Below are 27,935 nucleotides of genomic sequence, written 5' to 3' on the forward strand. Positions count from 1 at the left end.
TTTCATTAATTATAGGTAAGTGCAGTGTTGGGGGTAACGCATTACAAGTAACGCGAGTTACGTAATAATATTACTTTTTTCAAGTAACCAGTAAAGTAACGCATTACTTTTTAATTCACAAGAAAATATCAGTTACTTTTTCAAAAATGTAATGCCAGTTACTTTTTTCCCATTTATTGACTGACAGTGCGCTGTGTGAGCATGCTGTTACTGTAGTTCTAGACTAAATGTGAATGTGCATTAATTCATCCCACTTGCAAAAAAACCCCACAGATTTAGTATTCATCAAAATGAATTCAAACAGTGAAATGCAAACTCAGAATATGACGCAAACCTGCAATAATTAAATATGTTAAACAACACAAATGTATCTAATCCCATTTTATTAACCAATGTCTTTGCTGCTGACCTTTTGATTATCCAGTTCAACCATACTAAGCAAAAATGACTTTAGATAAACTAATAATTGTGCTTCATTGTTTTTTATTGCCAAAGAGTGTTGAACCTTCTTCTTCTGCGTTCTACTTTACAGAAGTGAATTTACTCTTCCTTCAGCCTGAGGTTTATTCATTACACTTTTTGGTGTGAAAGGCCTTTTATATTTGCTATAATTAGAACTTCTTGTATTAAAAACAATCAAGCCCTGCTCCTATTTAAAAAGTAACGCAAAAGTAAGGTAACACATTACTTTCCATAAAAAGTAACTAACGTAATTAGTTACTTTTTAGGGAGTAACACAATATTGTTATGCATTACTTTTAAAAGTAACTTTCCCCAACACTGGGTAAGTGCATTACTCAAGGGCACAGATCATTCTTTGTAACTTTGTTCTCTGATATTAGATGGGCTCTTTAATATAGAAAGACACTTATGTTGAACAGCCATGTGGTAATACCATATTTTGATGAATGTACAGGTATTGTGGAAAACCATGGTGTTATGGATCTCGTAAGTATTAAAGTACCATGAACTAGCAAGGTACATGTTAAGAAAAATAGTATAAGCATAGTGTCATCATGCCCATAAACCACAGTAAATCAAGGTGTTGGTTGGTACATTTTGTTAGTGGGGATTTAAGAAAATCTGTAACAAGAAAGTCCAAGCTTGGGCCACTTAAAAGCTTTGTCAGTATCTAAAAATAACATTTAACACGGTGAAAATATAGAGGTAAGTTAGCTAGTGAGTAACTTAAATGTGACCTCTGACCCAGTGGCGTGTCCCCCACAGTTCACACGGTACTGTTATAATATCGCGAGAGTTCGCACAGCTCCTCACTACGTAATGTGCCGTGCTGCTTATGGCGGCGCTGGTGACAGTGCTGAAAGCTGTTGGGGTGAGCGTTTCTTTTATATTTATTCAATTTTGTAATATCACACAACTCTTATACGGCTATATGAACGTTTAAGCCTCAGACGTTTGCGTTTATGTCATTCTGAATATTCCTGCTTGTTTTTGAACAGTTAAACGGTTTAGGGTGGGGGCAGTGTTTCCTCTGCGTGTGCTCTAGCGCTTTAGCATGTTAGCCAGCGCTTAAAGCACCGTTACTGGCGAAGAGTCGTTTTAAACAATAAAAAACTAATTTACTAATCTGACACATCCGTCATGGGAGATGTTTTGTAAAGGTCATTTAAGAAATTAAGCGCCCAGTTGAGGCTCCAGCGGCGGCCCAACGTGACCCGACAGCCGCCGCCGTGTGCCTTTGTTGTCGGGCTGAGTGATTTATTTTAAGCCCGACTGGATCGCTGTCTATTCCGTTTTATCGACACTTAGTAAATTGAGTTAAACAACTAACCCCCCGTTTCTTAGGACAGGAAAAGAGTTTACTTGCTTTCCAAACGATTTCTTTGCTAAAACCAGTTTTTCCATGGTCACAATAACCTGGAAATATTAGGAAATTATGGTAATTTTGCACGTCTGTGAAAGTATTTAAAATCAATAAAAAAATCAAAAGCAATTTTATAGTGAATATAAGTGTTTCAGCTTAAACACTGCTACAGAATGTTCTCTCACAAAAGAAATAGCTTTTTGGCAATTTTGGTCAAATAATTTCCTAAGAAAGCCATTTCCAGGATTTTCCAGTTGAGATTGAACAACTGATGAAAATACTTTGGTCAAAACGGTCTTTTTCTCTCATTTGGATTTGAAACGCCCTAGATTCTACTTTTAACCATTTGCTGGTCTTCATCCCTCCAGTACGTTTTCTACTATGTTCAGGAGTAGCATGTGCTGGGGTTGTGGTGTCTGAAAAGGCACTGTTAGTGTTTTTGTGTTTGGATGAGCTCCAGATGGATCCACTCCCAGCTGTTGCTCAAGCGCCGCTTGCATCACTTAGTTTCATGTCCTCATTTTGTAATTTATGTATGCTGTAGAAATATACAGTTTCGCGTTTTAACAAAGCGTACCTAGTGAACGAAAACGGTGGTCTTAATATACTTTGCGGCCCGTGACTTGTGTATTTGAGCAGCACGCGCTCGGGGGTGCAGACGTCAGGCGCTTAGGTCTATATAAGTGCGCTGTAGGTGGGATCAAATCACTTTGGTGGAGGTTGTAAATAAGCAAGGCACACAATATGCTCTCAAGGTTTGTTTTCTGACTTGAGAGGTCATAGTTGTCCTATTCTCCACACTTTTTTTTTTTTTTTTTTGGGAAGTCGACATGAACTGAAAAGTCACCCTATTTTCTAAATGCAAATTATAGATCTAATTGAGAACAGTTTATCTGCCTCCGCTTCTGGGTGCAACGGGCGTCTCCAAATCCAGTTAGCAACCAAGTCCCCATCCTTTTTTTTATCTATTAAATGTACAGCACAATATGGAACAAATCTTTTGACTTGAAAAAATAAAATTGCCTGTTTATTAAGAAATTGTGTCCATCCTCTTTAAGTCTGTACTTGGTCCATCAGAGCAAGTAAAGAACTGGCCTATGTATCAAGCTTTTTGATCCTCCCATCTCATGTGTAATAGACCGTAGGGAACTGAATGATTGGCATGCTGGATATCTGCAGTTGTTGACCGCTTGAATTGAATGTATGCCATAAATACTCAGCCAACTGCTGGTTCACGCTGAGACTTGTTGATCCTCATGCGTGTATTCAGTCAGCTGCTTTTCTGTACGCAAGGCTGCTGAGGAAACTTTATTTTTAGGCCTGCGTATCAACAAGAGAGTAACATGGTGTTTTAACCCACAATAAATGAATGTGGTTAATGAGATTAATTGTTAGATCATATATTGGTGGGCGTGTGTTTGGAGGGGGGGTTGGTGTTAGTTTAATAAAACTTTAATCTTTTTTTTTTTTTTTTTTCCCCAACCAGTATGAAATGAAACCGAATTGATTTGTGTACCATCTGAAACCTACTTCAAGTTCAGATCATTGATCGGTCAGAAGAAACGTCAAGAAAAAAGAAAACATAACGAACATCCCCAAAACGACCCAGCGGTACAACAACTCTGAAGATAAGACGAAGACCAAGACAAAGAACTGCACTGCTACAAAAGGGAAAACTACTAAAGCAACACAACACAACCAAATGAACAAACCAAAGATTTAAGAAACAGAACCAGGCCGCAACGAGCAAAGCAACCAACTATCAACATTAACAGCGAAGGCGAGACCTGATCTGAGACAAGAAGTTTGTGCCTACTCAACAGCTTTGAAAAAGCACACGTCCCAACGCTGCACCAAGCCCTCCTCATCCTCCCCGCACCTCTTCCTCTTCTGGGGTGCGGTGAGAGCTGCTGTCTGCTAGGCTTTTCAGTTTTGACCTTTTTCTTTGTCAATTGCAGACCGAATCCCTCCCTGATCTTTTCCCCCCTCTGTTCCCCCATTCTCTCTCTTGTATTTCTTTTCAATATTTTTCAAAAGCAGTGTTCGTACACCTGCTCTTGCCTTTTTATTTGAGAATTTGTTTTTTGTTTCGCTTTTTTCCTTTATTTTTGCAACTTTTTGTAATTCGAACGTGTGCCAGAGGGGCGAACCTTACACGAGTGTGTGTGTGTGTGCGCTTGTGTGAGCCAAGTCTGAAGCATCGATTAAGTGATTGATCAGTCCAAATCATTGCAGCCTTCCAAGACAACAGAACAAGGTAAGCCATGCCAGACACTGTCCCCACTTTTTTTCCCCCTTAATTTAATGAATAATCCTGATTTGTCTGGCTTATTCATTTATAATATGCAGTGTGCCAAAACAGGCCGGTTGTCCATGCTGTTTATTGCGCAGTCTCTTAAAGGGTTACTCCACCCCAAAATTAAAATTGTCATTAATCGCTTACCCCCATGTCGTTCCAAACCCGTAAAAGATTTGTTAGTCTTCGGAACACAATTAATAATATTTTGAATGAAAACCCGGGAGGCTTGTGACGGTTACATTGACTCCCAAGAAAATAACAGTGTCAAGTCCCAGAAAAGTATGAAAGACATCGTCAAAATCTGAATATTATGAAGCGCAGAGAATACTTTTTGTACAATAGGAAAACAAAAATAAAGTTTGTTCATGTGGCGCTACGGTGATGCGGAGGAGACGAATTGTTGAATAAAGTTATTTTTGTTTTCTTTGCATACAAAAAGTATTCTCGTCGCTTCATAACATTCAGATTGAACTACTTGGATGATCTTGGATTATTCATATCTTCATGCTCCATATAAGCGAGTTAAAATTAAGAACTAAATGAGAATTAAGGGATGGTTCACCCAAAAATAAGAATTATTTGTTCACCCTCATGTTGTTCCAAACCGATGAGATTTTTTTTTTTTTTTTGGATGGATGGATGGACAGCCTTATGGATTTAGAAATGACAGGTGAGTAAATGACAGAATTTAGTGTGAACTATCCCTTTAAATCTTTAAATTCTGATGAATGTTTTCCCCCCTCATATTTTCTTGTTTGTTGTATTCAAAATGTGAACATTGAAATCTAGCACCACTTTAATTCACTCAGTTTACTCGAGTACAGATCTTTAATATGATGTAGCAGAAGGAAAATTTACCTGGATCAAGTTTGTGACCTCATGACAGGGAATTGTAGATGCTCTTTAGCATGCTTCGCATTAGTCCAGATGTGCTTTCCTGAGAGAAAGGGCTCATAATTACTTAGCCTGCTGAGAAGAATTTAGTAGTCCTTGACCCAACTTTGTGTGCAGATGAGGCACATATGCATGTTGGAGGTCCTCCACACCAACACACACCCTCAGCCCTCGACTGACTTTGCTGTGCTGCTTTGTTTACTGGCTGTTCTTGTTGCCTCTCCCTCAGTTTATTTTCACCCCTATCCCTCCTTTCTTCACCTTTGCAGAAATCCTGAGGTGTTTTGTTGGGTGTGTAACCAAAAGGAGAGGGGAGAGGGAAGGGAGGAGCTGCAACACAACGGCTGACTTAAAAATAAAATCTTTACTCAGAACACTGCTTAATCCGATCAATCCCAGGTGTAGTAGATTTGGCCACTGCGTATGGGAGAATTATGGGTAGTCCCTGGAAAGGTTTTGTCGAGTTTACCTTGCCGGCATCGCCACCTGCAGCGTTTGTTAGCGCTGACCTGAACAGCACTTCACCCGTCGGGCTCAGCCTGTCACCCTACGGCCGATCTGTAAGTGCCCCGACATCCGCTTTCCACCCCACTGTCTCCTACTCTCCCGAAATCGACTTGTTCATTAAACACCCACTGTCGCCCCTCTCTGCGCTGTTCCTTTACACCATCATCCTGATCACCAGGCTTAGAGGCTGGCCTCGATCACTTGCCGTAGAGACGAGCAGCAACGAGAGGTGGAGAGGCAAGAACAATGATATTTCCACTATAGTAGCCGAGTGTAGATTTGTTTATTCAGTCAGCTGCTGTTGAACCACGTGTGATTGGCAGTAAATGGATATTAGGCTTTGTTATATGACGCTGAGTGAATCGAAGCGTTTATGGGTGTGTAAAGGCCTGTGTCTGTTTCAATGTAATGGCCCAGTGGTCGAGGCTGGTCAGAGTCTGTGTCATCTAACCATTTGCTGTTACTGTGTAGTCTAGTAGTGTCATTCCCAGTCGCTTCATCAAACTAACACATTCTGATTTTCCTTGAGCATGTATCCTAGCACAGGTGGGGAATTAGTTGAAAGAATAGTTTAAAAAAAAGTTTTTTTTTTTTTTTTTTTTTTTTTTTTTTTTGTCCATACATTGTCTTGTGTGTTCCTCAAAAGAAAGTCAATTATATCGTTTGGAATGACAATTAGGATGAATAAACAAAGACAGAACTTTCATCTCAAAACACATTTCACAATTACTTCAACCCATCACTTAAATGTGAGATTCAACTTGAATGGAGCAGTGAAAGTTAAATGTGACGCATTGACATTGGAAGGTACCACAGTGTAGAGATAATATCGGTGAACTGTAGAAATAGTACAGCTGTTGTAATGGATATGGTCATTTGTTGGTTGAGTATATTGACTTTCCCACGTGTCAGTTTTGTCATTCTTTGATTGCTTTTATTCAAAGAAAAAGCAAGCATACTTGCCATATCACTACTATTACACTTACTTAGCCAGCCTTGTTTGTTGCTTCTATGGCTTTTAATGTTCCTGTAAATTAGCTGCCAGCCATTTTAATTTGTTTAATGTCAGTTCAGGGGCCGGTTGCACCAGCTAGACGTAAAAAAGCTGGGTGTAAGCCCTACGCTGGGCTTTGCAATGTCCAGCTTTACGATAACTATTTACACCTTTTGCACCAACTAAAACTATGATCGGGTGCAACTAAGCAGTATTCTCCCACAGTTGTAGATATAGCAGAGACGACGTTCACGCTGCAGTGGCTACAACTACTAATATAGAACTGAATTGCTCAAGACATCATAAGTGAAGTAAGGGTGTGCGACATGACTATTTTTGATCGTGGACGATAAAAATGTCTCCACGATCTGCTTTTGGAGAAATATCGTAGTATCGTGCTACAGCGCACATTCTATCAGTTACAGTTCTGGCGCCACCGTATCAATACTGTACAGCGCGACATACATTCACTCTACCGCAGTGTTAACACTGATGTGAGTTACTCTCACGAAACTCTGCACTTATTCGCGGTCACAAAATTACATGATTTGCGTGTTTTAATGCCTTTCAGGTTAAGCTTTTCATTCGCGCCTGTCTAACGGCACCTCATTACTCAACCAAGTTTTCTTTTGCACTAATACTCAAACACACAAGGTTTACATATAAACTCATTTGGTTATGTCTAAAATGAAAGTAAACAGTTGCGTGCCTGTGTATTTGATGGGAGCAGCTCTTAAAGGGACAGAACTAAACATGCAGCCGACTGTCATTAAAGGAACACTCCACTTTTTTTGGAAATGGGCTCATTTTACAACTCCCCTAGAGATAAACGGTTGAGTTTTACTGTTTTTGAATCCATTCAGCCGATCTCCGTGTCTGGCGGTAGCACTGTTAGCTTAGGTTAGCATAGATCATTGACTCGTATTAGACCATTAGCATCTCGCTCAAATGACTGAAGAGTTTCGATAATTAGTCATTTGAGCCACACACACATACATAAAAATAAATTCAATGTTATTTAATTTCCATATAGTATGACGTACTAAAATAACTAAAATTAAATAAAACTGAAACAACCTATACAGACATCAACACTGAGCCAAGCACCACAACAACAACTTGCTTGCACATAGTAAGAAATGGTTATAAAAACTGAAACAGAAGTGAAAGAGGAAAAATAAAAAGCGATACTTCTATCCTTTGCCGGTGTCCCTGTCCGGTGGAGTCGCACGGTAGAGTCGATGGTCTTTACACGACGGCTTCCATGACCGCTCCCGCGGTATAATAACCTTTTTTTTTTATTTTTTATTTTTTATTACCCATCTAAAAAAATTACTATTTGAAAAACTATTTATAGTTTGTATTTTGTGATAAAGCTGACAGAATTTGAAAGCTGTTGATCGTACTTTCTTTTGTTTAGATTTCTTCCTGGAAGCTGCTCTTTTGCATTTCAAATTACATATTGCCTGCTAGTAATTACTAGAACCTTAACAAAAGGCATAAGGAGTGTACTTTGGTCAATCTGTTTTTTTTTGTTGTTGTTACTTTTAACCCTTTGTAGATCATCATATTTGTGTGATGGCCTCTTAGACATTTCATTTCTTGCAGGGAGGGTTTTTTTTTTTTTTTTACATAATTGAACTTCTCAGAAGGGTTGTTTTTAATGCCATCTCTTGGTTCTTCCTGTTTGGTGATCCGTCATTTAGGTCGTGTTTTTATTTATTTTTATATACCCCCCCCCCCCCCCCCCCCCCCCCTCCCTTATTGCCTTCAGTGTCCTACCACCCCTTACCTTCACCTGAAGATGGAGGCCTCTGATACCCCTGTTGCTGCCCCCACCCCTTCTACCTCAAGCCAGCCAATCCCCCGCTCCGCTTCAGTCTCATGCCATGCCTCTCGTGCATCAGGGGGCAAAAAGTTAAAGCGGACCCCCTTATATCAGCGATCCGTAAGTGGGCATGATGGGACAGTCTGTGCCGGCTTGATCATCACTGGCAAAGAATACCTGACACTGTAACCGCATGCTTTAAATTTAGGAGTTGTATAGCTTTTGGCTTTACAGGGTGTTTTTGGTCCATAAGATCTGTTTTTGATTGTCTAACTTTTGACCACATGCCTGCCAACCGTTCACGTACAGTTCACTTGATTTGTGGGTGAAGTTCTACAAAAACACCTAGTCCTAACTTTGAATGTGGTGTTTGTGTTTATACTCTAATATTTAAGTCAGTGTGGAGTGGATTAAATGCATGAACTTTAATGTGTAGGTTTAATATGAAACCGATGATACCTGCATTTGTGTGTTGTTTGGTATTGTGCAGATACTGCAGATTTATCCTGGTCATTTTGATATACTTGATTAGGTAACCAGTTCAAGCAGACCAAACGGAGAAGAGAAACGTAAACCTACATGCTACAACAAATTACTGGGGCAACTTTTTTTTTTTTTTTTTTTTTCTCCATAATTGCAAATACTTGCAGCATTTAAAATCCTATTTCATCCCATTTTACCATTTCCCACACTTGTGTTCTGATCTGTTGTGGAGCAGTCGGATGTGTGGAGAATTCTAAAGGTTGAAAACGGAGCAAGTACATTTTTAACTCATTCTATGTCTTATTGTCCCATAGATGAGTTTTGACCCCAGTCTGCTGCATAATAATGGCCATGGTGGCTTTGCCAATGGAACAGGCATGGGAGTACGTGAGACAGGAGTGGTTGAAAAGCTGCTAGCATCATACGGCTTCATTCAGTGCTCTGAGAGACAGGCCCGCCTCTTCTTCCACTGCTCTCAGTACAGCGGCAACTTGCAAGAGCTAAAGATCGGAGGTATGAGCCAGATGGGGTGGGGGAAATAACAGGAACTAGGGCTGAACAGTGTAACTAAAAAAAATTACATATTTAGCCTTTTGATCAAGCTTTAGTACCAACAAATCATTAAATGTTTCTTATCCAGACAAGTCATTGAACCAGAATTTTGAATTGCGCAATTTCAAATTGTTTAAACACGGACTACGTTTACGTGGACAACAATACTCTGATTTTAATACGATTAAGACGATAGTCTGATTAAGAATCCACCATGTAAACAGATTTTTCATTTACCTTAATCCGGCTAAAGTCACAATCGAAGTAAACGTCATGTAGGACTTTTCGCCACATTTTGCGACAGGATACACACGGCAGTGGTCAAATGTGTGACGGCAAATAAAAGAGCTACAACACCGCCGTCGTCTGTGTGCACGTACAAATAATTAACTGCACTTGAAGCTTTCATAAAATTTAAAATGAAACACCCAAAACTTTATATGGCATTATCACGAAGACGAACTATATGTTTGCACGTGAAATTCTGGAGGTGACATCGGATGGCGTCACATGGGGACGTAATGATGTGCCATTAATCGATCTATGTACTATAACATGTAAAACGGGAACATGAAAGGGTTGTTCTAAAACCAACTCATGTAAACCCCTTAATCATAAAATTGTCTTATTCAGAATAAGGTAAATATATTACTGATGTCCATGTAAACGTAGTCATTGTTTTAATTTTCAAGGAAATTAAAGTTACCCAATCTAATGCCATTTTTTGCTACTGAAAGTTGAGACCCTTATTTCCATCTCATACTTGTGAGTTGGTGCTTCTTTAGGGAAGCTTATGGCTGAATTACAACAATTAATCAAATTAATTGCAGTATACAAATCGCCAGTAAAAACATCACAAATGTCTTGTCAGCATTCAATAATGACCAGACCTAATAGGAACCTTGATGCCAAAAATACATGCAGTAAATATTTAGTTCATTGCTTTTAACATGTATCTTAATGCAGGAACTGGCTTCCATGTCTATTCTGCCATTTATTTATTTATTTTTTTTTAGACGATGTGGAGTTTGAGGTGTCGTCTGATAGACGCACTGGCAAACCAATTGCAGTGAAGCTGGTAAAAATCAAGGCAGAAATGTTGCCAGAAGAGCGAATTTCTGGGCAGGTGGGGCCTGACTTGCACGCCTCTCCCTTAACTGTGCTGCATGGTTTTATTCATCCAGTTAAGGAACACATTTTACTTTCATGTTTTATTGTCCTTGTCCCATTAATGTCCATCATTGTTGGAGTTTCGAGCTCATTTTTAATCCATATTGACCTGGTAAATGCATAAATCACTGGTTTCTATTATTAAGAGCTACATAGCAATCCTATAAAAATGCTAATGCTTTGTTTTTATGTGGGTTCACAATGAGCTTGATTGTCTGTGATCTTGTTGGGAGAACTTTTCATCTTTTAATATACAGTTATGATAGAAACAAATCTTGATTTGTTCTCAATATTAAGTCTGTCATTCATGTGCATAAATATAAATTTCTTCACTGGTTCCTTGAACTCAGATGTACAAGTCAAATATGAATGTTTCTTTTAATGGTTTTATTTAATCTGTCTTTAGTTCAGAACATGTTGCACATCTGTGTTCAGGGACATTCTCTTTAGCATTTAAAAATGGTTAGTTGATCCTGTCTCTCACCAATGCAGCCTCTAACCCCATCTTGTCGATTTGCACGTCCACTTTTTTCAGGTAGTGTCAGCTATCCCTTCTCATTTGGACGGGAAGTCCGCACCTGGCCAAGTGCCCACAGGCAGTGTGTGTTATGAGAGGAATGGAGTGAGTGTCATTTATTCTCATTTGCAGAGTTTTGCTTGTCTTGTTCGCCCCCTTTTGAGACCATTTTGGGACCGATACAACTTGGCAAACCAAAAGAAATCTGAGTGAATAACAGTTCCGTGGTTCATAAACTAGTCTTTTTTGTTTTGGCACACTGATGGAGCCAGTTGCTGTTTCTGAATGCGTTTGTGGTTTGAATCTTCTCACAGGAAGTGTTTTATTTGACCTACACCCCTGAGGATGTTGAAGGAAACGTTACTTTAGATACTGGAGATAAAGTCAGTTTTTACATGGAGACCAACAAGCAGTAAGTGGATTTAATGTCTGTTTGAAATGGGTATGATTTTACAAGAGGAACAGTTTTTGGATGTTGAAATGGTTTGTTTTTGTTTTTCAGTACTGGTGCTGTTAGTGCTCACAACGTTGTATTGGTAAAGAAGAAACAGTCAAGATGTCAGGGAGTTGTTTGTGCTACCAAGGTAAGGATCTTATTCAAAGATGAGTTTGTAGTAGCTGCTTTTTTTGTAGACCCTATACTGAGGAACAGTGATCTCCTGCCCTCTTATGGGAAGGAGAATGGCAAAAGACTTCTCTTATCTTAACATTCTGCTAGAATAGTCAAAGGAAGTTGTGTAGGTTTAACAACATAATTCTAAATGGTTTATTTTCAAATCTTTGAATTTGAACATTGCAATAACTTGTAATTCAGAACCGAATCTGCAAATCTCGAATGTACATTTCTAAAATTCAAAATTACATTTATACTTTGTTAATAATATAATAATACTTTTCAAGTTTTGCTTGTTTCAAACATAAAAATGATCTTGCAGGAGGCCTTTGGATTCATTGAACGAGGGGATGTTGTGAAGGAGATCTTCTTCCACTACAGTGAGTTTAAAGGAGATCTGGAGGCTCTGCAAGCTGGAGATGATGTGGAATTCACCATTAAAGAAAGAAACGTGAGCAATAAATGAAGAAATATTTTTACTGACGTTCTGTTGGTTTTTGATTAGTAAATAATACTTACTGATAAGATGCAAAAGATTTTACATTCAAACAATAGTGAAATTACTAGTTATGAGATGCATTGCCATTTCAAACAGCTTTATGGAGGTTGTGTCTGTATGTCTCTCATAGGGCAAGGAAGTGGCCACAGATGTTAGACTGTTGCCTCAGGGCACTGTTATATTTGAGGACATCAGTATTGAGACTTTCGAGGGCACTGTCTCCAAGGTTATTCCCAAGGTCCCCACCAAGAATCAGGTTTGTGAATCAGCTCTTGCCATTAGTCTTCCCAGACTCCCTCAATAACATTACCATATAGATTCTACTTGCATGTTAAATTGAATAAGACTCCATCTGTCTCTCTCAGAACGACCCGCTGCCTGGGCGAATCAGTGCCAGAATTAATTTAGCTGACAAAGAGCTGCTATTCGGGGAGAAGGACACCAAGTCCAAAGTGACGCTGCTGGAGGGAGACCATGTCCAGTTCAATATATCCACCGACCGTCGGGACAAACTGGAGAGAGCGACAAATATCGACATCCTCCCTGATACCTTCCATTTCACAAAGGAGACCCGTGAAATGGTCCGACTGTAGAACTTTGTCCTTGTGGTTACTTACAGGGCTGTTTCACTTTGTGCTAATGTTGGCTTTGTCTCTCTCCTTGTCTTTTTGTGCAGGGTGTGATAGCTGCCATGCGTGATGGTTTTGGATTCATCAAATGTGTGGACCGTGATGCCCGAATGTTCTTCCATTTCAGCGAGGTTCTAGAAGATAGCCAACTGCACATTTCTGATGAAGTGGAATTCACTGTTGTCCCTGTGAGTTCCCAGATATCACCACACCTGAACCACTTTTGTTCCTGTTTTTGTCGCCGTTTATGTAAATGCTTTTTTTTTTTTATGATGGACTATATTAGACCGTTCGTCAGTTGGCCGTCCTGTTCGCTGGATATATAAGAATCAGTTGTTGGAAAAACCCAGATTGGTCCACTGCTTTAACTGTACTCAAAGCAGAAACAACTGTGAATTGTAATTGTGGTCTTAGCTTGACTGACTAGCTTTAAAACATCCCCTCTTTACTCTCTCAGGACATGCTGTCAGCCCAAAGGAACCATGCCGTGCGGATCAAAAAGCTGCCCAAGGGCACAGTGTCATTCCACACTCAATCTGAGCTGCGTTTTGTGGGGGTGGTGGAGAAAGAAGCTGTGCCTGTTACCACCACCAAGAACTCCAGCCCCAGCAAGGGCAAAGAGAAGGTAGACCAACTCTTGTCTTCCTGAATCTACACTACAATTCAAATGTTTGGGGTTGGCAAGGTGGTTTGGAAAAGTTTATGCTCACCAAGGCTGCATTTATTTGATCCAAAACATTAAAATAACTTACATTTTATTATGTAATTTATTCCTGTGATGGCAAAACTAAATTTCCAGCAGCTAGACTTCAATCTTTACTGTAGACTTCAGTCAACAATTCTTCAGAAATGATTCTAATATACTGATTTGATGCTCATGAAACATTTCTAATTAATGTTGACATTAATTGTACTAAATATATTTGTGGAAATGGTGATATTTTTTTCAGGATTCTTTGAATAGAAAGCTCAATAGAACAGCATTTATTTTAAATATAGTTTGTAACATTGTTTTTACTATCTATTAGTGTGTCCTTGCTGAATAAACAAAATCGAAATGACCCCAAACTTTTGAAAGGTAGTGTATACGCAGTTGACTTTAATGTGTTTCTTCTTAACAGTCCTTAAAGTACACATCTGTCTAGATTTGGTGTAGAACCTTCAGTCATAATTATAAAGAGGGACTTTGAAAATGGAGTTTAGTGTTTTTGTTTTTAATTCTGCTTTCCAAACGTGTATATCCTGTATCTGCTTGTCTCCCTCTTAATTGACCCAAGCACAAAATTCAGTAGTAACATACTACTATCTTTTGTCTGACCTTCTATTGTCTTTTTTGTTATTCCTTTTTTAATTTATTTTTTTTTATTTTTTTACCATGCCCGTCTTCATTAGAAAAAAGACAAGATAGGCTGCTGTTTTCTGCATGCTGCCTTTCCTCCACAGTGTAGACTGCTAGAACTTCTGACAACATGTTCTTAAACGTATTTGGGGCAAATTGTTAACGTACCCAGGATGAGATTTTACTTACTGTAACGGAGTAGTAAAGTAAAAAAATTGTTTAATTTGATTTCACCTTCAATTCAAACATTTTATGACTGGGTAAATGAAGTCACGGATGTCTAATCCTCCGTTTTTCTTTTTTTTTCATTTTTTTTCATTTTTTTTTTTTTTTTAAGGGTAAAGTTGAAAAGGTCAGTTTGATCTGTAAGTCTATGACTGTTTGTTTGGTTATGAGGTCTGTTGGCATGAGCTGAGATTGATTTAACAGCATTAAATCATACAGACATGTTAACCTCATAACCATACCAACTCAGCCAAGCTGTGCCACTCAGTGTGTGCATTCTTGTATGAGGGGTATAACGTTTCTGTCACTCACGCAATTAATTTTTAAAATGGAAACAACACCGTTCATACACATTTTAACCATGGCACAAATGTGTACCAAACAGTGGGTGACAAACCGTATGAGAGCAGTTTTACCCCTTGTGTTAGTGTGTGCATGGCGGCTAAATATTGTGACGCATTAGATGTTTTGTTTCTTTATTTACTCATTGTGTGAATACACATTTTCCCCATGCTTTGTACCTTTTTCGATGTTTATTCTGTAAGGCAAATCTAGGGGTTTTAATAAATTATGGCTGCTGTTATCCAGAGAGACAATCTTGTTTACATGGTCCTCGAGTATCTGCAGTCTGATGTTGAAACTGGCCTTCAGCATTGACACTAATCAAAAAATTTAAATTTAGTTCACAACTAGGGGTAATTTCTGTACTTAATCAATCTTGAAGTTGCACTCAGTAGTATTTTCATTTTCAAAAGTTTGAAATGAGTGTTCATTTCATGTGTCTATATAGGGCTTTTCACACTGCGCTTAACCCCGGGTTATCATCGTTCTAAACAATGCTTTTAACCCCATTTAAAGAAACGTTTCACACCTGTAATTTGAAATTGGTGTTCGCACCACTTTTTACCCGGGGTTATGAAACCCTGCTCCGGAGCAGGGTTAACACTGCATTTGTGGTGTTAAGTTTGTTCAGTGTGAAACGAAGCGGTGTTTGCTTGTTGCTGCTGGACGTTTGGCAACAGACAGCCAATAAGAAATTGAGCAGCGAGGCACATGTCATGGCAGTAACAGGAAACACGTTGTTGTGTAAACAGCAGCCGGCGAGAGAAATGTCAAAAGACAAAGCATGTGAACTGGAGTAATGAGGAGGTTTGTCTGTTTCTTATCTTTAGCCGTTTAAAGCCTCACTAGACGCACATAGGCCTACGCAGTGACTTTATTTATTTTTTTTAACTGGCAAGACGCCAAAAAAGCGGTGTAAACGGGTTGCCTGATGTTTGTCCAATTAGTGACTCCACAAATATGCAAATAAGAACGTTAACCCGGGGTTTTGGAATGTACAGTGTGAAACGTCTGTTAATGAATACCCAGGATTAAGCATTAACCCCAGGTATAGTATGAGCAGTGTTAAACGTGATTACAGATAACCCAAGATTCCGTTTATCCGGGGTTTAGGATGACCCAGGGTTAACAGTTTCAAGTGTGAAAAGCCCTTATGAGTCCGAGTTCATCTCAGTTCTGGATATGTGGTTAAATGCTGTTGGTCCTTATGTGAATGTGTGTATTTGTGTCATCACCAGGATGCAGATGAAGGCTTGATTGCGTATGAAGACAGTGGAGTGAAGAACACTCTTACCTACTATATTAAAGACCTGGAGGGAGGTGCTTACCCACAGGTTGGAGACAAGGTACATTAGACTGGCACTGTGGCTCAGTGTTACTTGTGCTTGCTGAATTTCTTCTTGGACTAATAAAGTAGTTTATTAACTTGATGGTTTGTTGTAAAGTAAACCCTCATGTCTCCATTAGGTGGAGTTCTTAATCAGTGAGGTGAAACGCACCGGACAGCAAAGCGCTGTGTCCCTCAAGATCCTTAATCGTGCTGTTGGCACCAAGAGGCTTCTGGGATACATAGCAACACTGAAGGATAACTTTGGCTTCATAGAAACGGCAAATCATGATCAGGAGATCTTCTTCCACTACAGGTAATTAATGTTTCTCCTTGATGGTTTTACTTATTGTTTGATTTGTCGTTGTTTAATCTGAATTGTGTCCAGTGAGGTATGTGGGGATGTGGATAACATGGACCTGGGAGATACAGTGGAATACATTCTATCCAAGGGCAAAGGAAACAAAATCAGTGCTGAGAAGGTCACCAAAGTTGCAGCTGGTAGGTTGCAGAGACTTTTTATTGGTTTGGCATTAATACATGAATTTGTTTCACGCAAATAACACAACTCTGTGTGTGTCAGTGAATGGTGTAGGAGAGGATGTGAGTAATACCGTGTTCCTGGGGAAAGTGATTCGGCCCTTGCGCAGTGTGGATCCTTCTCAGACTGATTATCAAGGCCTTATTGAGATCACAGATGAAGGTGAGTGACACAAGCTGTTATTTTGTGTGTGTGTGATCTTTTAAAATCCATCTAGAGCATTTTGTAATCATGTTAGAAACTATGAACTCCCCTCATTTTCAATTAACTACTGTTATCTGCTCAAACATTTCACTAGCAGCCAGCAAGGGTCAGAGTTATCCATTCGGCATCGTTAGTATTACCAATAAAGGGGACTGTCTACAAAAGGGGGAGATGGTGAAGTTTCAGTTGTGTACCGTGGCCCAGACAGGACAAAAGATGGCCTGCAATATTGTGCCTCAGCGTAGAGCCCTGGTGGAGTGCGTCAAAGATCAGGTAAACTTACTGATGCAAGAAAGTGAGAAGTTTTTAACTTAAGACACTGGCTAAATGTTGTCCCGTCCGTCCCCAGTTTGGTTTCATCACATACGAAGTTGGAGAGAGCAAGAAGCTGTTTTTCCATGTCAAGGAGGTGCAGGATGGTCTGGAGCTTCAGGCTGGTGATGAAGTGGAGTTTGCAGTTATCCTGAACCAACGCACTGGCAAATGCAGTGCCTGCAATGTTCGCAGAGTCAGGTAAGACTGCTGCTAATATCATGAAATTGAGCTGATAAATATTTTAGATGTTTTTTTTAAATTAATCTTACCAGAATTGTTTTTTGTTTTAATTATACAGCGAGGGTCCAAAACCAGTAGCAACACCTCGACCTGACAGACTGGTCAATCGCTTGAAGAGCATCACTCTTGATGACACCAGTGCCCCCCGTCTTGTTGTTATCAGACAGCCTCATGGCCCAGACAATTCAAAGGTACAAATAAACTGCTTTTCTGTTTCTGTTGTTTTAGAAAGCATTTAAGTAAACACATTCTTGCTTCTAATACTGCAGGCCAGGATACTTTCAGATATGAAGCTTGCCTAAAGTAATTGACATCTCGATATTGGCCTGTTTTGTTCCTACAGGGCTTCAATGTAGAGAGGAAATCCCGCCAACCTGGTGTTACTGACTGAGTACTGTTTACCCCTCTTCCTCCTCCTCACTATGGAAGAAACACCTTGAAGAAAAGCAATCAGACAGAGGGCAGAGGAAGGGATTTGTTTGTGTCTGTTTAGTTCGCACTCATTTTATCTCTCACCCATAAACACAATTCACAGAGTAACAAACACATCAAGACTTGAAAAATTAGCACCCAATTCCCTTCCTTTTGTCACAAGATCCCTTGGGGAGGGGGGGGGTTGAATCCTCATCTCATTGTCTTCATTGTATGCGTGACGTTTTTGTGTGGTTGTAATTTGAGCAAAACCCCTCGTGTTGTATGAGCGTGTGTGTGGTATGCATCACATGTAAACTTGTAAGGTTATGCAGAGGATATGAGGAGAAATAAGGGGTTTATAGTTCTCACATCTTTAGATTGAGATGTGGGCACTTTTTGACCTGTTTTTTTGTCTCTGCTGAAATTGAAATGCCAGGAATTCTGCACCTGCTGTGTGAGTTATTGTTTTAGAGTAGCTTTGCCTGTCTGTATTTTGACCTCCGTTATATATACTTTATTCTTCCTGTATCACTTGAATTCTTCCCATGTTGAGTTTCTCACCCAGGTGAAGAGCTGAGATATTGCTGGGCTCTTTCTGCTGAGAAATAAAATTACTTTAAAGTTCTTCTCACTCACGTTTTCCATACCAATTCCATAGGTTTTAACATGGATCTAAGAGCTTAATAAATTTTCTCTGCGCTCTGAACCCGCTTGTGTATGGTTTTTGATGTGTAAATGACTATTTTTGATTACTTTCAAATTAAATTGGCTTGTGTTCTTTTTAAAGAGCCTTTATTTTAATTCCTGTTTTGATTTCAAAAGCTCAATGTGTTTATGGGCAAGTGCAGAATTCCTAATGGCATCTTGTAGCCTGCGGTCCTTTTTTATATGGCTCTTTGTCTTTGCACATGTACTTTTTCTTTTTTTTTTTTTTTTTCTTCAAGTTCTACTTAATGTCTGCTAATGAATAAAGAAAAAGGTGCCTAAAAACAAACTAAGAGAAAATTGGTGTCTCTATCCCCGAACAGGCACCAAAATATAAGAGCAATTGTAGAGTGCCCCCCCCCAAGTAGAGAATACTGGTGTGCATTGAAATATACTCTGTAATGTGTACTTTTACTTGGGTGGACTTTTTGAAAACCTGAATAAAATGAGCAAATGTATGCAGAACATGAGAAATGGGGGAAGTGTAATGAGTAAAATTTAAAAACGTGCAAAGAAATTTGAATACTTGGATAGAGGCTATTTGCAGTGCTTCTTATGACAAATGGAGCTATTACTGTCATGAATATTCTCTGGAGTACCCTGGGTTTGCGTTGAACCTTAAGGTTCTCCTATATACTTTTGTTAATGGTCTTGAATGAAACAATTGAAATAAACATTTTATGAGAATCAAAGGTGTATTATGTTTAATTTTTTATGCGCAAAGCACTACAGAACCTTTAAACATTTTTATGCCTTTGCACAATTTTAAATGTATCCATGAAACCTAAAAGAAAGTGGGTTTAGAAGTTCCATAGTGTTTAAACTCTGGTGCTTCCCAACTGTATGGTGATTTCAGAGCGGTGAACCTTATGTTTTGTCATTGATGTTGGATTCTGGCTCTGAGACCATCGCGTCCACCATTCCCTCAGGTCTTCTGGTCCACTTAGAGGAGGATTTGATATCTGATTTGCTGAAACAAGCACATATGGGAGTTTGGATTCCAGCGTTGTCACCACACTTTTTGTTATACCATCTCCACATGATCTATCTGTTGAGATCTGTATTTTTTTGACACTTGTTTGGGCAGGTTTTGTCATATCTACTTGGATATTCTCTCCAGTGACGCCTTCGTGACCTGTTTGCTGCTGGGAGCTTAAGTCCATTGCTTGCAGTTTCTGTTTGTACTCTTCCAACTTAGCTTTGCACTCCGCAGCTTCCTCTTTTATCTGAAGGAATTGCCTCTGAAGGTCTCTCTCAAAGACTTCCTCCGCCTTGAGCTCATTGAGCCAGAACTTGAGCTGCTCCTCTTCTTCTGGCAGCGGCTCAGAAAACTCCTTGGTAGCTTGCTGCTGCTCCTTCTCAAGGATCATTTGGTCTGTTGACTCAATTTTGTGCTTTAGTTCTTGCAGACTTGCCTGTTGTTGGACAACTAGTCTTCTTAACTGTACAATCTCCTCACTCTCGGTCTCTTGATGGATTATTTGGACCACTGGATTATGGGTTTTCAGGTCCTCCTCTGAGCCTTTCCGTTCCTCTCCCTCTCGTCGCTCACATACAGCACTCTCATCAGTGCATCTCCCAGGGTTCCCAAGGCAACTGATCAAAGGCTGATGTGGTGTGACTCTATTTTTGTCTTTTATGTGTCTTGCCTGCGGCGTCCCAGAGGCCAGGGAACTTTTGATTGTGTTATCTGAGTACCCATTTCCTTTATTGCCCTCCTTGTTTTTCCCCTTATCTCGCCCTGATTGCTGCTTCCCGCCTCTGCCCAAGTTTTCCAGCCAACCCCATGCTTCCTCCATTAATGTTAGGGACTTCCGCTTGGGTCTCTTCGATTCCTCGGGCGGTGGCTCGGAGTGGAGGCAGAGGCGTGACAGCGGTGGGAGGCTCTGGCGGTGTAGGGCGATTGCCCTGCTGGCTCTCCGCGCTCTCCCTGTCCCCTCCGCTCGCCTCATTTGGGCTTTGGGCTGGTTTGTTTCTTCCCCAAGGGATGGACCGATATGCTTCAAAGTGAGCTGCACCTCCTTAGCTTGCTCACCATATTTCTCCAAGGACTCCAAGAGACGCTCATCTGGAGTCACATTACGTTCATATTCTTTGAATTTTTCTCTCAGAGTGTATCGACCAGTGCGACCTAAAGAAGAACAATATTAAAAGGGATATTTTTGGGACAAACACAGATGCTTTTATCCAAAGCGACTTACAGATGAAGCAATTCATATCTTAAGGAGGCAATATAACGCAAGAAGAGCTAGCAATACACAATTTCAAACAGAACAAACAGCTAGAATAAGCTATTTCTTTAATATTGTCAGGGATTTGGCTGTTTGGAGAGTCAGAACATTTTTTTTTAAAAATCAAAACATTAACTATAACACAGTTTTACTCACCCTTCTTTCGTTCTAAAATTGTCCTCTGTGGAACACAAAGATATTTTGATATGAACTGTTTTTGTCCATATAATGGAAGTCAGTATGGTCCAAAACAACTTTGACGTCCATGGTTTGGACAAAAAACACAGACATTTTTCAAAATATCTTCTATGTTCCACATAATAAATAAAGTTGTACAAGTTTGGGACAACATGAGGTTGAGTATATCATGGCAGAATTTTTATTTTGGGGAGAACTGTCCCTTTAGGCTCTTAAGAGCATTGACCTTATGAGTGTTCAGTATTTCCAGCAAATGCTTGCAGACTAATAGTATGGTTTCTTCATTAAATAATTAGCTCCAAAGATGTTGGCCCAGACATTTACTTACCAAGTGCCTGTGCTAAAGCGATGACCACCTCCTGACATGTTGTTTTGTCAGTGACTCCACAAACTATGCGCTGGACTCCTTCGAAATACACCTTTACTTCCATTCTAAAAGAAAAATAAATCAGATGTTTGTTTCTTCTGTCTAAACCTTTTTGTAAGCATAAAATGTCACATTCTCAAGAAAATGTCAATCCAATGAAATGACTTGTTAACTCCGCAATAAATATTCACTCCTAAGTTGTATTCACTCAATTAATTACTGATCATTGGTTTATATAGATTTTTTTTTTAATATGAACATTAAGTAAGCCAATGTTGTAATATAGCATTTTGAATATGAACAGAACAAATCAATTTTTAGCAAGTAATTTATAAATCATATGAGGTTGTATACGGCTGAGTTCATAAAATAGATTCTGATTTTATGGAGGTTGTGTACTGTACCTGTCTTGATGTTCAGAAAATTCCTAAATTTCTTCAGTTGATTTGTAGTAAAATCCTTGCACTTAGATAAGAGGCAGTTAGGTAAATGTTGTCCTGGTGTACATGGAAAAGTCTTCTAGTCATCCTTGAATTAGCTGAAGAAGTACAAACCCTTCCCTTCAGTAAACATTCAGATCAAGACTGATAACAGACTTCGGCTGTAGATGTTGGTGTGTGTTTGTCTACAGTGCAGTACAGAAATTCCCTAGACATTTTTTTTTTTTTTGGATGCTAATTATTTTGAATTTGAGCAAACATGTTTACATTTGACTTATACTGGGGCCAAAACAGGGCTTCAGTCACTAAACATGTTGTACGTTTTCTTGCAATCTATTCTATATCTTAACATTACTTATGTCCTTGCAGATATTTAAGAAAACATGAGCACAGACAGTTAATTAATGTACTATATGAGCTACTATTTAGTCAAAATAAATATAGGCACCATGAAGTGACCATTGATTTAAAAAAAATAAATCAGTAAATAATAAAACTTTTAACAAATGTTATTTTGTAATATGAAATTGTAATTTGATGAACGTTTTAAGAACATATACATATTTTCTGCCTTGATTTAATTTGTTGGTAATCAGGAAAAAAAAAATCAAGTTAGAAAAAAATGAATGTAACTAAATGTAATCCATTTTAAAGGTATTTTAATTTATCTAAAATTTCAGAAACATCAGACAATAGAAAAAATAGGGTTGTAACTAATAAAACATTGTATATTATAACATTTCTGCATGAATGTATTGTGGTTAACAAATGTACTTGTGGCTTCTGTATATTTGTTACTTTTAAAAGTTTTCTTGTACAAAAAAAGCTTAATCTTCAAAATACATTTTACAAGATACTAAAATGCATTGTGGAAAACTGCATACTGGTTACAGGGCCATAGTCGTCTAATATTTAGACCAGTAGTATTTTGAACAAGACTTTTATTTTGAAAACCATTGAGACGGACAAAAATAAGGTCAGTGCTTCACACATACATTCAGCTTGAATCGTCCGACGTTGTTTGACAGATAAACATGAAGATTGTATCATGGAATATAAACGGCATACGAACGTTTAAAAATGGCATCAAGAAAATTTTGGATTCATTCGATGCCGATATAATCTGCGTCCAAGAGACTAAAGTTACCCGTAAGTGTTTTATAGAAACGCGGGACTTTGAATGTGTCGATAAAGCACATGTGCCCTATTTTTAATAATTAACAGTTCAGCATACATTTTTTCCAGGTGACCTGTTGGATGAGAAGACAGCAATTGTTGATGGCTACAATTCATACTTTAGTTTTAGCCGAGGACGAAGTGGATACTCGGGTAAAGCAGCATACAGAACCATTAAACGACAGTAAAGTGACTCTAAATAAAAACTGGAATGTTTTAAACACCGGAATCATGTCCACATGTTTTTAAATAAACGTAGCCTTGTTTTTACAACCACTGTCTGCAATGAGCAACCTGATTTTCTCCATGACCAGGTGTAGCGACCTACTGTAAGGATACCGCTACTCCATTCCTGGCTGAGGAAGGATTGACAGGTCTGCTGGCCAATCAGGGAGAGGCTGTTGGTTGCTATGGTGACCAGGTTAAGTTGTCCAGTGAGGAGCTTCTGGCGCTGGACAATGAAGGAAGGGCTGTCATCACTCAGCATCACTTCATGTAAGTTTAAGGATCTTAACCTTTGGACATTTACTAGTAAGCCTAACATGTTGTGAACGTTGTTTTCACTTTATTTTTTATTTTTATTATTCTCAGTGGCAAAGATGGACCACAGAAGCTGACCGTTATCAATGTATATTGTCCCCGAGCTGATCCAGACAAACCTGAGAGAAAACAATACAAGCTCCAGTTTTACCGGCTCCTCCAGTGCAGAGCTGAAGCCATCTTGAGTTCAGGGAGGTAAGAGAGAGGTGTTACAAAAAAGATCTAAGATGCTTATTTGTTTGATTAACCCATTCCTTTGTCACTCTTCAGTCACGTGATTGTATTGGGAGATGTTAACACTTCTCATCGACCCATAGACCACTGTGACCCAGATGATGTGGTAAGTCCTTTAACATTTCCCTCCATCATTATTTCAAGATTTCTGTTAACTCCAGTTGTCCTGACTAGGTGTCACAATTCATAAAAGTCCACAGTAAAAGCAAAAATGCACTGTATAATGCAACACAGCCACAAACAATTAGAATGAATTTGCGGATTAATACTAGTGCAATACTAGGGATTAATTTGCTGATTAATAAAAGTGCAACAGCGCCCACTTTTTAGTGATGCTGGTTGCGAATGTATTTTCCCATTCTTTTTTCCATAAGGAAAATCTTAAGAGTTATAAGCCATGAACCGAACTAACCAGTTATGAGAGAAATCAAGAGCTTAAAAATTTTGATTTGAAGCAAAAAAGTATTAGAATTTACTTTGGTATGGTCATGCCATGGTTTCCCATGTACACGCTGCTAGAGTAATATTACAATAAATAGAGGTTAGGCACACCCTATTTAAGTTGGTCGAACAACATCTAGTTGACCTAAATGGAAATTCCCTTCAAGCCCTTGCAGTCCAAGTACACTTGAACTAGTACCATGTGTTAGCCGGATCTCTAAAAATCCAATTGTCGTGCCCTATGCTTCATCTCAACTGGATTTTAGTCTGTTACTAACCTGATGCAGAAATGAGGTAACAAGGGTACAACATAATCTACTAGAGTTAATAATTTCAGAGTAAATGTAATCAATTCAAATGTAACAATTCATTATTAGTCAGGTAAAATGTACTACACCGATTACATAGTCAATTCAAAGATAATCAATACAAGACACCAGACTCTGAAAGATAAATCTAAGAGTAAAGGATGCATATCTGACTTTAGAAAATACATAGTATGGAGTGTATGGACACTCTCCTCACTACGGGCTCTTCAGGCTACAGAATCACCTAATTTTCTTGCAATATTTCCTGAAGTACTTCAGACCAAGACAAACATCCTCCAAATGCAGACAAGAACTAACAATTAGCATTTGCATTGATTAAGGGCTAGACATGTTAACACCATTTGGGGACAGATAGTCATTTGTATGAAAGGCACTGGGAAATGACACACCCTCGACAGTAATCTCTAAACTTTTAGGATTTTTATTACCTTTTAGTCTACTTCTACTTCAGAGTTGCTGAAATCGCGTTTGGTCTCGTACTGTATCGTGTATCTTGTCAGTGTGTGCACTTGCTTGGCCATTTGTAGTTGATAAACAGGAAAGTGGGTCCAGCTGAATTGAAATGGTGATTTGTTGGATTGGTATAAAAAATGTAGGCAGTCGTCGTGTGAAGCCCTCTTAGTGTGAAGACTGAAGAGTGTAAAGACCATCGACTCTACCGTGCGACTCCACCGGGCAGGGACACCGGCAAGGGATAGTAGTATCGCTTTTTATTTAATTTTTTCATTTATATGTTTATTATTGAAATGTTGTTATATGCATGTGTCAATTTTATTTCATTTCTTTATTTTCTTAATATGTGGGTATATAGTATTTACAGAGTTGTAACTTTTTAGTTTTAGTTACTTTTTCTTATTTGTAAGTCGCTTTGGACAAAAGCGTCTGCTAAATGACAAAAGTAAAGTACTTCTTTTAAGATTGAGACCATTGTACCAGACGCATAGAGACGGTTCAAATGATACCAAACATGACTGTAAATAATACTTGCATTCATGTAGAACATTATATTATACTATTGACCATTCTGAGTGAGCTAAGTGGCGGGAGGATGGGGAAGGGGAAGAAAGAGGATGAGAAGGAACTAATGCATAGGTGAGAGAGATGTTTTCCCACATATTCTCTTATTGACATTTGGAAACAGATGTCTGTATGTTAATACACTGTGGGTGTATTGTCCGTCTCAGAAGATCAAAGTGTGAGGTTCTGTACAGAAGTCATCAAATTAAAAAAAAAAAATGGAGGAAATATAAAAGTATTGATTTAAAGTTGTTGATTAGATGTAGTTGTAGATAAGAATTCTTTTGCTGTGGTTTGCTTGTTTTAGTTCTCTGATTGATGGAGATGACAGTAACATGGGTTATGTAGATTTTCACCACTGTTAAACACAAACATTTAAAAAATAACTACTGTATGTGGTTTGATACGTTCAACAAAAGCATACACCATTGACTAACAACCTTGTAATACATAGTAGGTCTGCCTGTGACAGTTTATAAGGCATCATTAAAATTCACTTCCATATGGAGAAAATCAGTGGGATTTTTATGTCTGGAAGCCAGCTGTTTCACTTGAGGGTCATTCCGTGTCACCTCAACCAGAGATCCCCGGCTCAAATTTTAGATTTTGCTAATATTATTTCTAAAGAAAGACAGACACATATAGTGATGAAAGCCAAAATATTATTTTCCAAAGAAAAAGTTTTGTTAAAAATATGAATACGTCTTGTTGCCTTCTATCAAAACAATTATAATTGCTAAAGTCAACAGATTTTTACTAACAGAAGTACTGATCTCCGTGTACAAATAACATTATGATGCTGCCATCTTTTTGAAGTAATTTTTAGCCCCTTATAATTTGGCCCTGAATCTCAGGTGAAAATTGACATTTTGACCCCCTCTACAAAATAGTGGATTACTCAGTAAATATTCATCCATGACATTTTGGCTTTCATCACTATACATGTCTGTCTTTCTTCAGAAAAATATTAGCAAAATCAAAAATTTGAGGAGGGGAAGTTTCTGAAATTTGGTTGATTTGACACGGAATGACCCTTTATACAATGGACCAATGAGATTTCACTATGGGCGGAGTCACCCAATGTTACACACTAGAAATAGCAACTAGGTAACCAAGCAAATGTCTTGTTGCAACTGGATAGGACAAAAGCTCAAATTTACACGGAAGAGGTACATATCTCTGTTCTCATATCTGTTCTGTCATTTAGGATAACTTTGAAGATAATCCTGGGAGGAAGTGGCTGGATCATTTTCTGTTTGGAACGTCAGAAAAGACCGAAAATGGAAATGCTGAAGATGAACTTACAGACATCTCTCAGAAATCTGCCACTGGTGGCAAGTTTGTCGACTCCTTCCGCCATTTCCACCCAAAGTGCTCCAATGCCTTCACGTGCTGGTCCACGCTTACGGGTGCCAGGCAGACCAACTATGGCACACGGATTGACTACATCTTCGCCGACCACTGTCTGGTGAAGTCTGCCTTTATTGGCGTGGACATTATGCCGGAGGTGGAGGGATCTGATCATTGTCCCGTATGGGCGCAGCTCAGCTGTACCCTCCAGTCTAGTCCCAAGTGTCCACCCTTGTCCACACGTCACATGCCAGAGTTCACTGGCAGACAGCAGAAACTCTCACGCTTCTTTGTCAAAGTTTCAGAGAAAGAGAGGTTTTCTAAAGTCTCTGAAGAGAGTCTACCTGGATCACAGGATTCTGGGGTGATTCGGGAAAACCTGAATCCTGTAGTACAGGGAAACAATGTTTCAAAGAAGAGACCAACATGTAGAGAAAAAGAAGCAAATGCACACAAAGCCAAAAGAAGCAATCAGATGAAAACTGAAAGCAATGCTAAAGGAAGTCTTTTAGCTTTCTTTAAGCCTAAACAAACACCATCGATTCCTTCCAGTGGAAACTTGAGCCCGAAACAGACAAAATCCTCTCAGGATAGCCCAGGTAGTGAGAGTGACGTCAGAAGCTGCCCTAGTGATGTGGAGACCAATCTTTCTTTGGTAAAAGAGCTGGAGACTGAAAATCAGGATGAAGTGGAAGGAGAGTCAAAATCCATAGACAAGTCAAAGGACTGTAAGAAGGGGCCATGCACTGGTTTTTGGAAAGCGGTTTTGCATGGGCCTCCTCAACCCCCACTGTGTAAATCACACAGTGAGCCCTGTGTCTTACGGACTGTGAAAAAAGCAGGACCTAATTTAGGCCGGCAGTTTTTTGTATGCTCTCGTCCTCAAGGTCATGCCTCCAATCCTCAGGCCAGGTGTAATTTTTTTGCCTGGGTAGATAAAGGGAAGTAGGATAAACTCAAGGAATCTGTATGCATACTGTATATTTCATGTTTTGATTGTATATTTTTGTTTTATATGTAACATTTTTATTGTGCAACTAACAATTTTAAAGAATAAATAAATAATGCTCTTTTGAATTTGGATTAGTATCATACATTTTTAGCTTCAACATTGTTTGTTCTTCAGACATTCCTCTTAAAAAGATTCAAA

At 38.9% G+C, this 27,935-nt stretch overlaps 3 protein-coding genes across 9 annotated transcripts; 2 read left to right on the forward strand and 1 right to left on the reverse strand.

Annotated features, from left to right (window-relative positions):
- The first annotated feature begins 1,273 nt into the window (after positions 1 to 1,273).
- On the forward strand, positions 1,274 to 19,158 carry LOC306848644 (cold shock domain-containing protein E1-like). 7 transcript variants are annotated; one of them, XM_079383305.1, is made up of 21 exons: positions 1,274 to 1,333; positions 3,312 to 4,082; positions 8,294 to 8,467; positions 9,145 to 9,343; positions 10,399 to 10,565; positions 11,088 to 11,174; positions 11,384 to 11,481; positions 11,572 to 11,653; positions 12,005 to 12,133; positions 12,312 to 12,437; positions 12,547 to 12,762; positions 12,858 to 12,998; positions 13,268 to 13,435; positions 15,955 to 16,062; positions 16,184 to 16,359; positions 16,432 to 16,544; positions 16,627 to 16,746; positions 16,883 to 17,061; positions 17,138 to 17,301; positions 17,402 to 17,534; positions 17,687 to 19,157. In XM_079383305.1, exons 3-21 carry the CDS (start codon positions 8,324 to 8,326, stop codon positions 17,732 to 17,734), a joined length of 2,598 nt encoding a protein of 865 aa, XP_079239431.1. In that variant the 5' UTR covers positions 1,274 to 1,333; positions 3,312 to 4,082; positions 8,294 to 8,323; the 3' UTR covers positions 17,735 to 19,157. The 7 variants fall into 7 exon arrangements, with proteins under 7 accessions (XP_079239431.1, XP_079239432.1, XP_079239433.1 ...); XM_079383306.1 differs by having other exon boundaries at positions 10,399 to 10,508; XM_079383307.1 differs by having other exon boundaries at positions 10,399 to 10,508; positions 16,886 to 17,061; positions 17,687 to 19,152.
- Positions 19,148 to 21,795, reverse strand: rassf11 (Ras association domain family member 11). The gene is made up of 3 exons (XM_079383314.1): positions 21,663 to 21,795; positions 21,220 to 21,323; positions 19,148 to 20,593 (listed from the first exon to the last, which is right to left on the reverse strand). The coding sequence occupies exons 2-3, from the start codon at positions 21,320 to 21,322 to the stop codon at positions 19,281 to 19,283; spliced, it is 1,416 nt and encodes a 471-aa protein (XP_079239440.1). The 5' UTR covers position 21,323; positions 21,663 to 21,795; the 3' UTR covers positions 19,148 to 19,280.
- Positions 21,796 to 22,656: 861 nt separating this feature from the next.
- On the forward strand, positions 22,657 to 27,866 carry apex2 (APEX nuclease (apurinic/apyrimidinic endonuclease) 2). Its single transcript, XM_079382340.1, has 6 exons — positions 22,657 to 22,847; positions 22,944 to 23,027; positions 23,189 to 23,369; positions 23,466 to 23,609; positions 23,685 to 23,754; positions 26,643 to 27,866. Exons 1-6 carry the CDS (start codon positions 22,733 to 22,735, stop codon positions 27,732 to 27,734), a joined length of 1,686 nt encoding a protein of 561 aa, XP_079238466.1. The 5' UTR covers positions 22,657 to 22,732; the 3' UTR covers positions 27,735 to 27,866.
- The last annotated feature ends 69 nt before the right edge of the window (positions 27,867 to 27,935 follow it).

Source organism: Barbus barbus (assembly GCF_936440315.1).
Source record: "Barbus barbus genome assembly, chromosome: 28".
In the NCBI taxonomy this organism is placed as follows: domain Eukaryota; kingdom Metazoa; phylum Chordata; class Actinopteri; order Cypriniformes; family Cyprinidae; genus Barbus; species Barbus barbus.

What these genes read in the sequence shown, in the direction of transcription:
- LOC306848644 (XM_079383305.1), top strand. Translation starts at nt 8,324, where the DNA reads ATGGAGGCCTCTGATACCCCTGTTGCTGCCCCCACCCCTTCTACCTCA. An exon ending in AGGTCCCCACCAAGAATCAG is followed by an intron (nt 12,438 to 12,546) that starts GTTTGTGAATCA and finishes TGTCTCTCTCAG; the next exon opens with AACGACCCGCTGCCTGGGCG. An exon ending in ACCCACAGGTTGGAGACAAG is followed by an intron (nt 16,063 to 16,183) that starts GTACATTAGACT and finishes TGTCTCCATTAG; the next exon opens with GTGGAGTTCTTAATCAGTGA.
- rassf11 (XM_079383314.1), bottom strand. Translation starts at nt 21,322, where the DNA reads ATGGAAGTAAAGGTGTATTTCGAAGGAGTCCAGCGCATAGTTTGTGGA. An exon ending in CGCTTTAGCACAGGCACTTG is followed by an intron (nt 20,594 to 21,219) that starts GTAAGTAAATGT and finishes GTTCTTCTTTAG; the next exon opens with GTCGCACTGGTCGATACACT.
- apex2 (XM_079382340.1), top strand. Translation starts at nt 22,733, where the DNA reads ATGAAGATTGTATCATGGAATATAAACGGCATACGAACGTTTAAAAAT. An exon ending in CCAAGAGACTAAAGTTACCC is followed by an intron (nt 22,848 to 22,943) that starts GTAAGTGTTTTA and finishes CATTTTTTCCAG; the next exon opens with GTGACCTGTTGGATGAGAAG. An exon ending in GCCATCTTGAGTTCAGGGAG is followed by an intron (nt 23,610 to 23,684) that starts GTAAGAGAGAGG and finishes GTCACTCTTCAG; the next exon opens with TCACGTGATTGTATTGGGAG.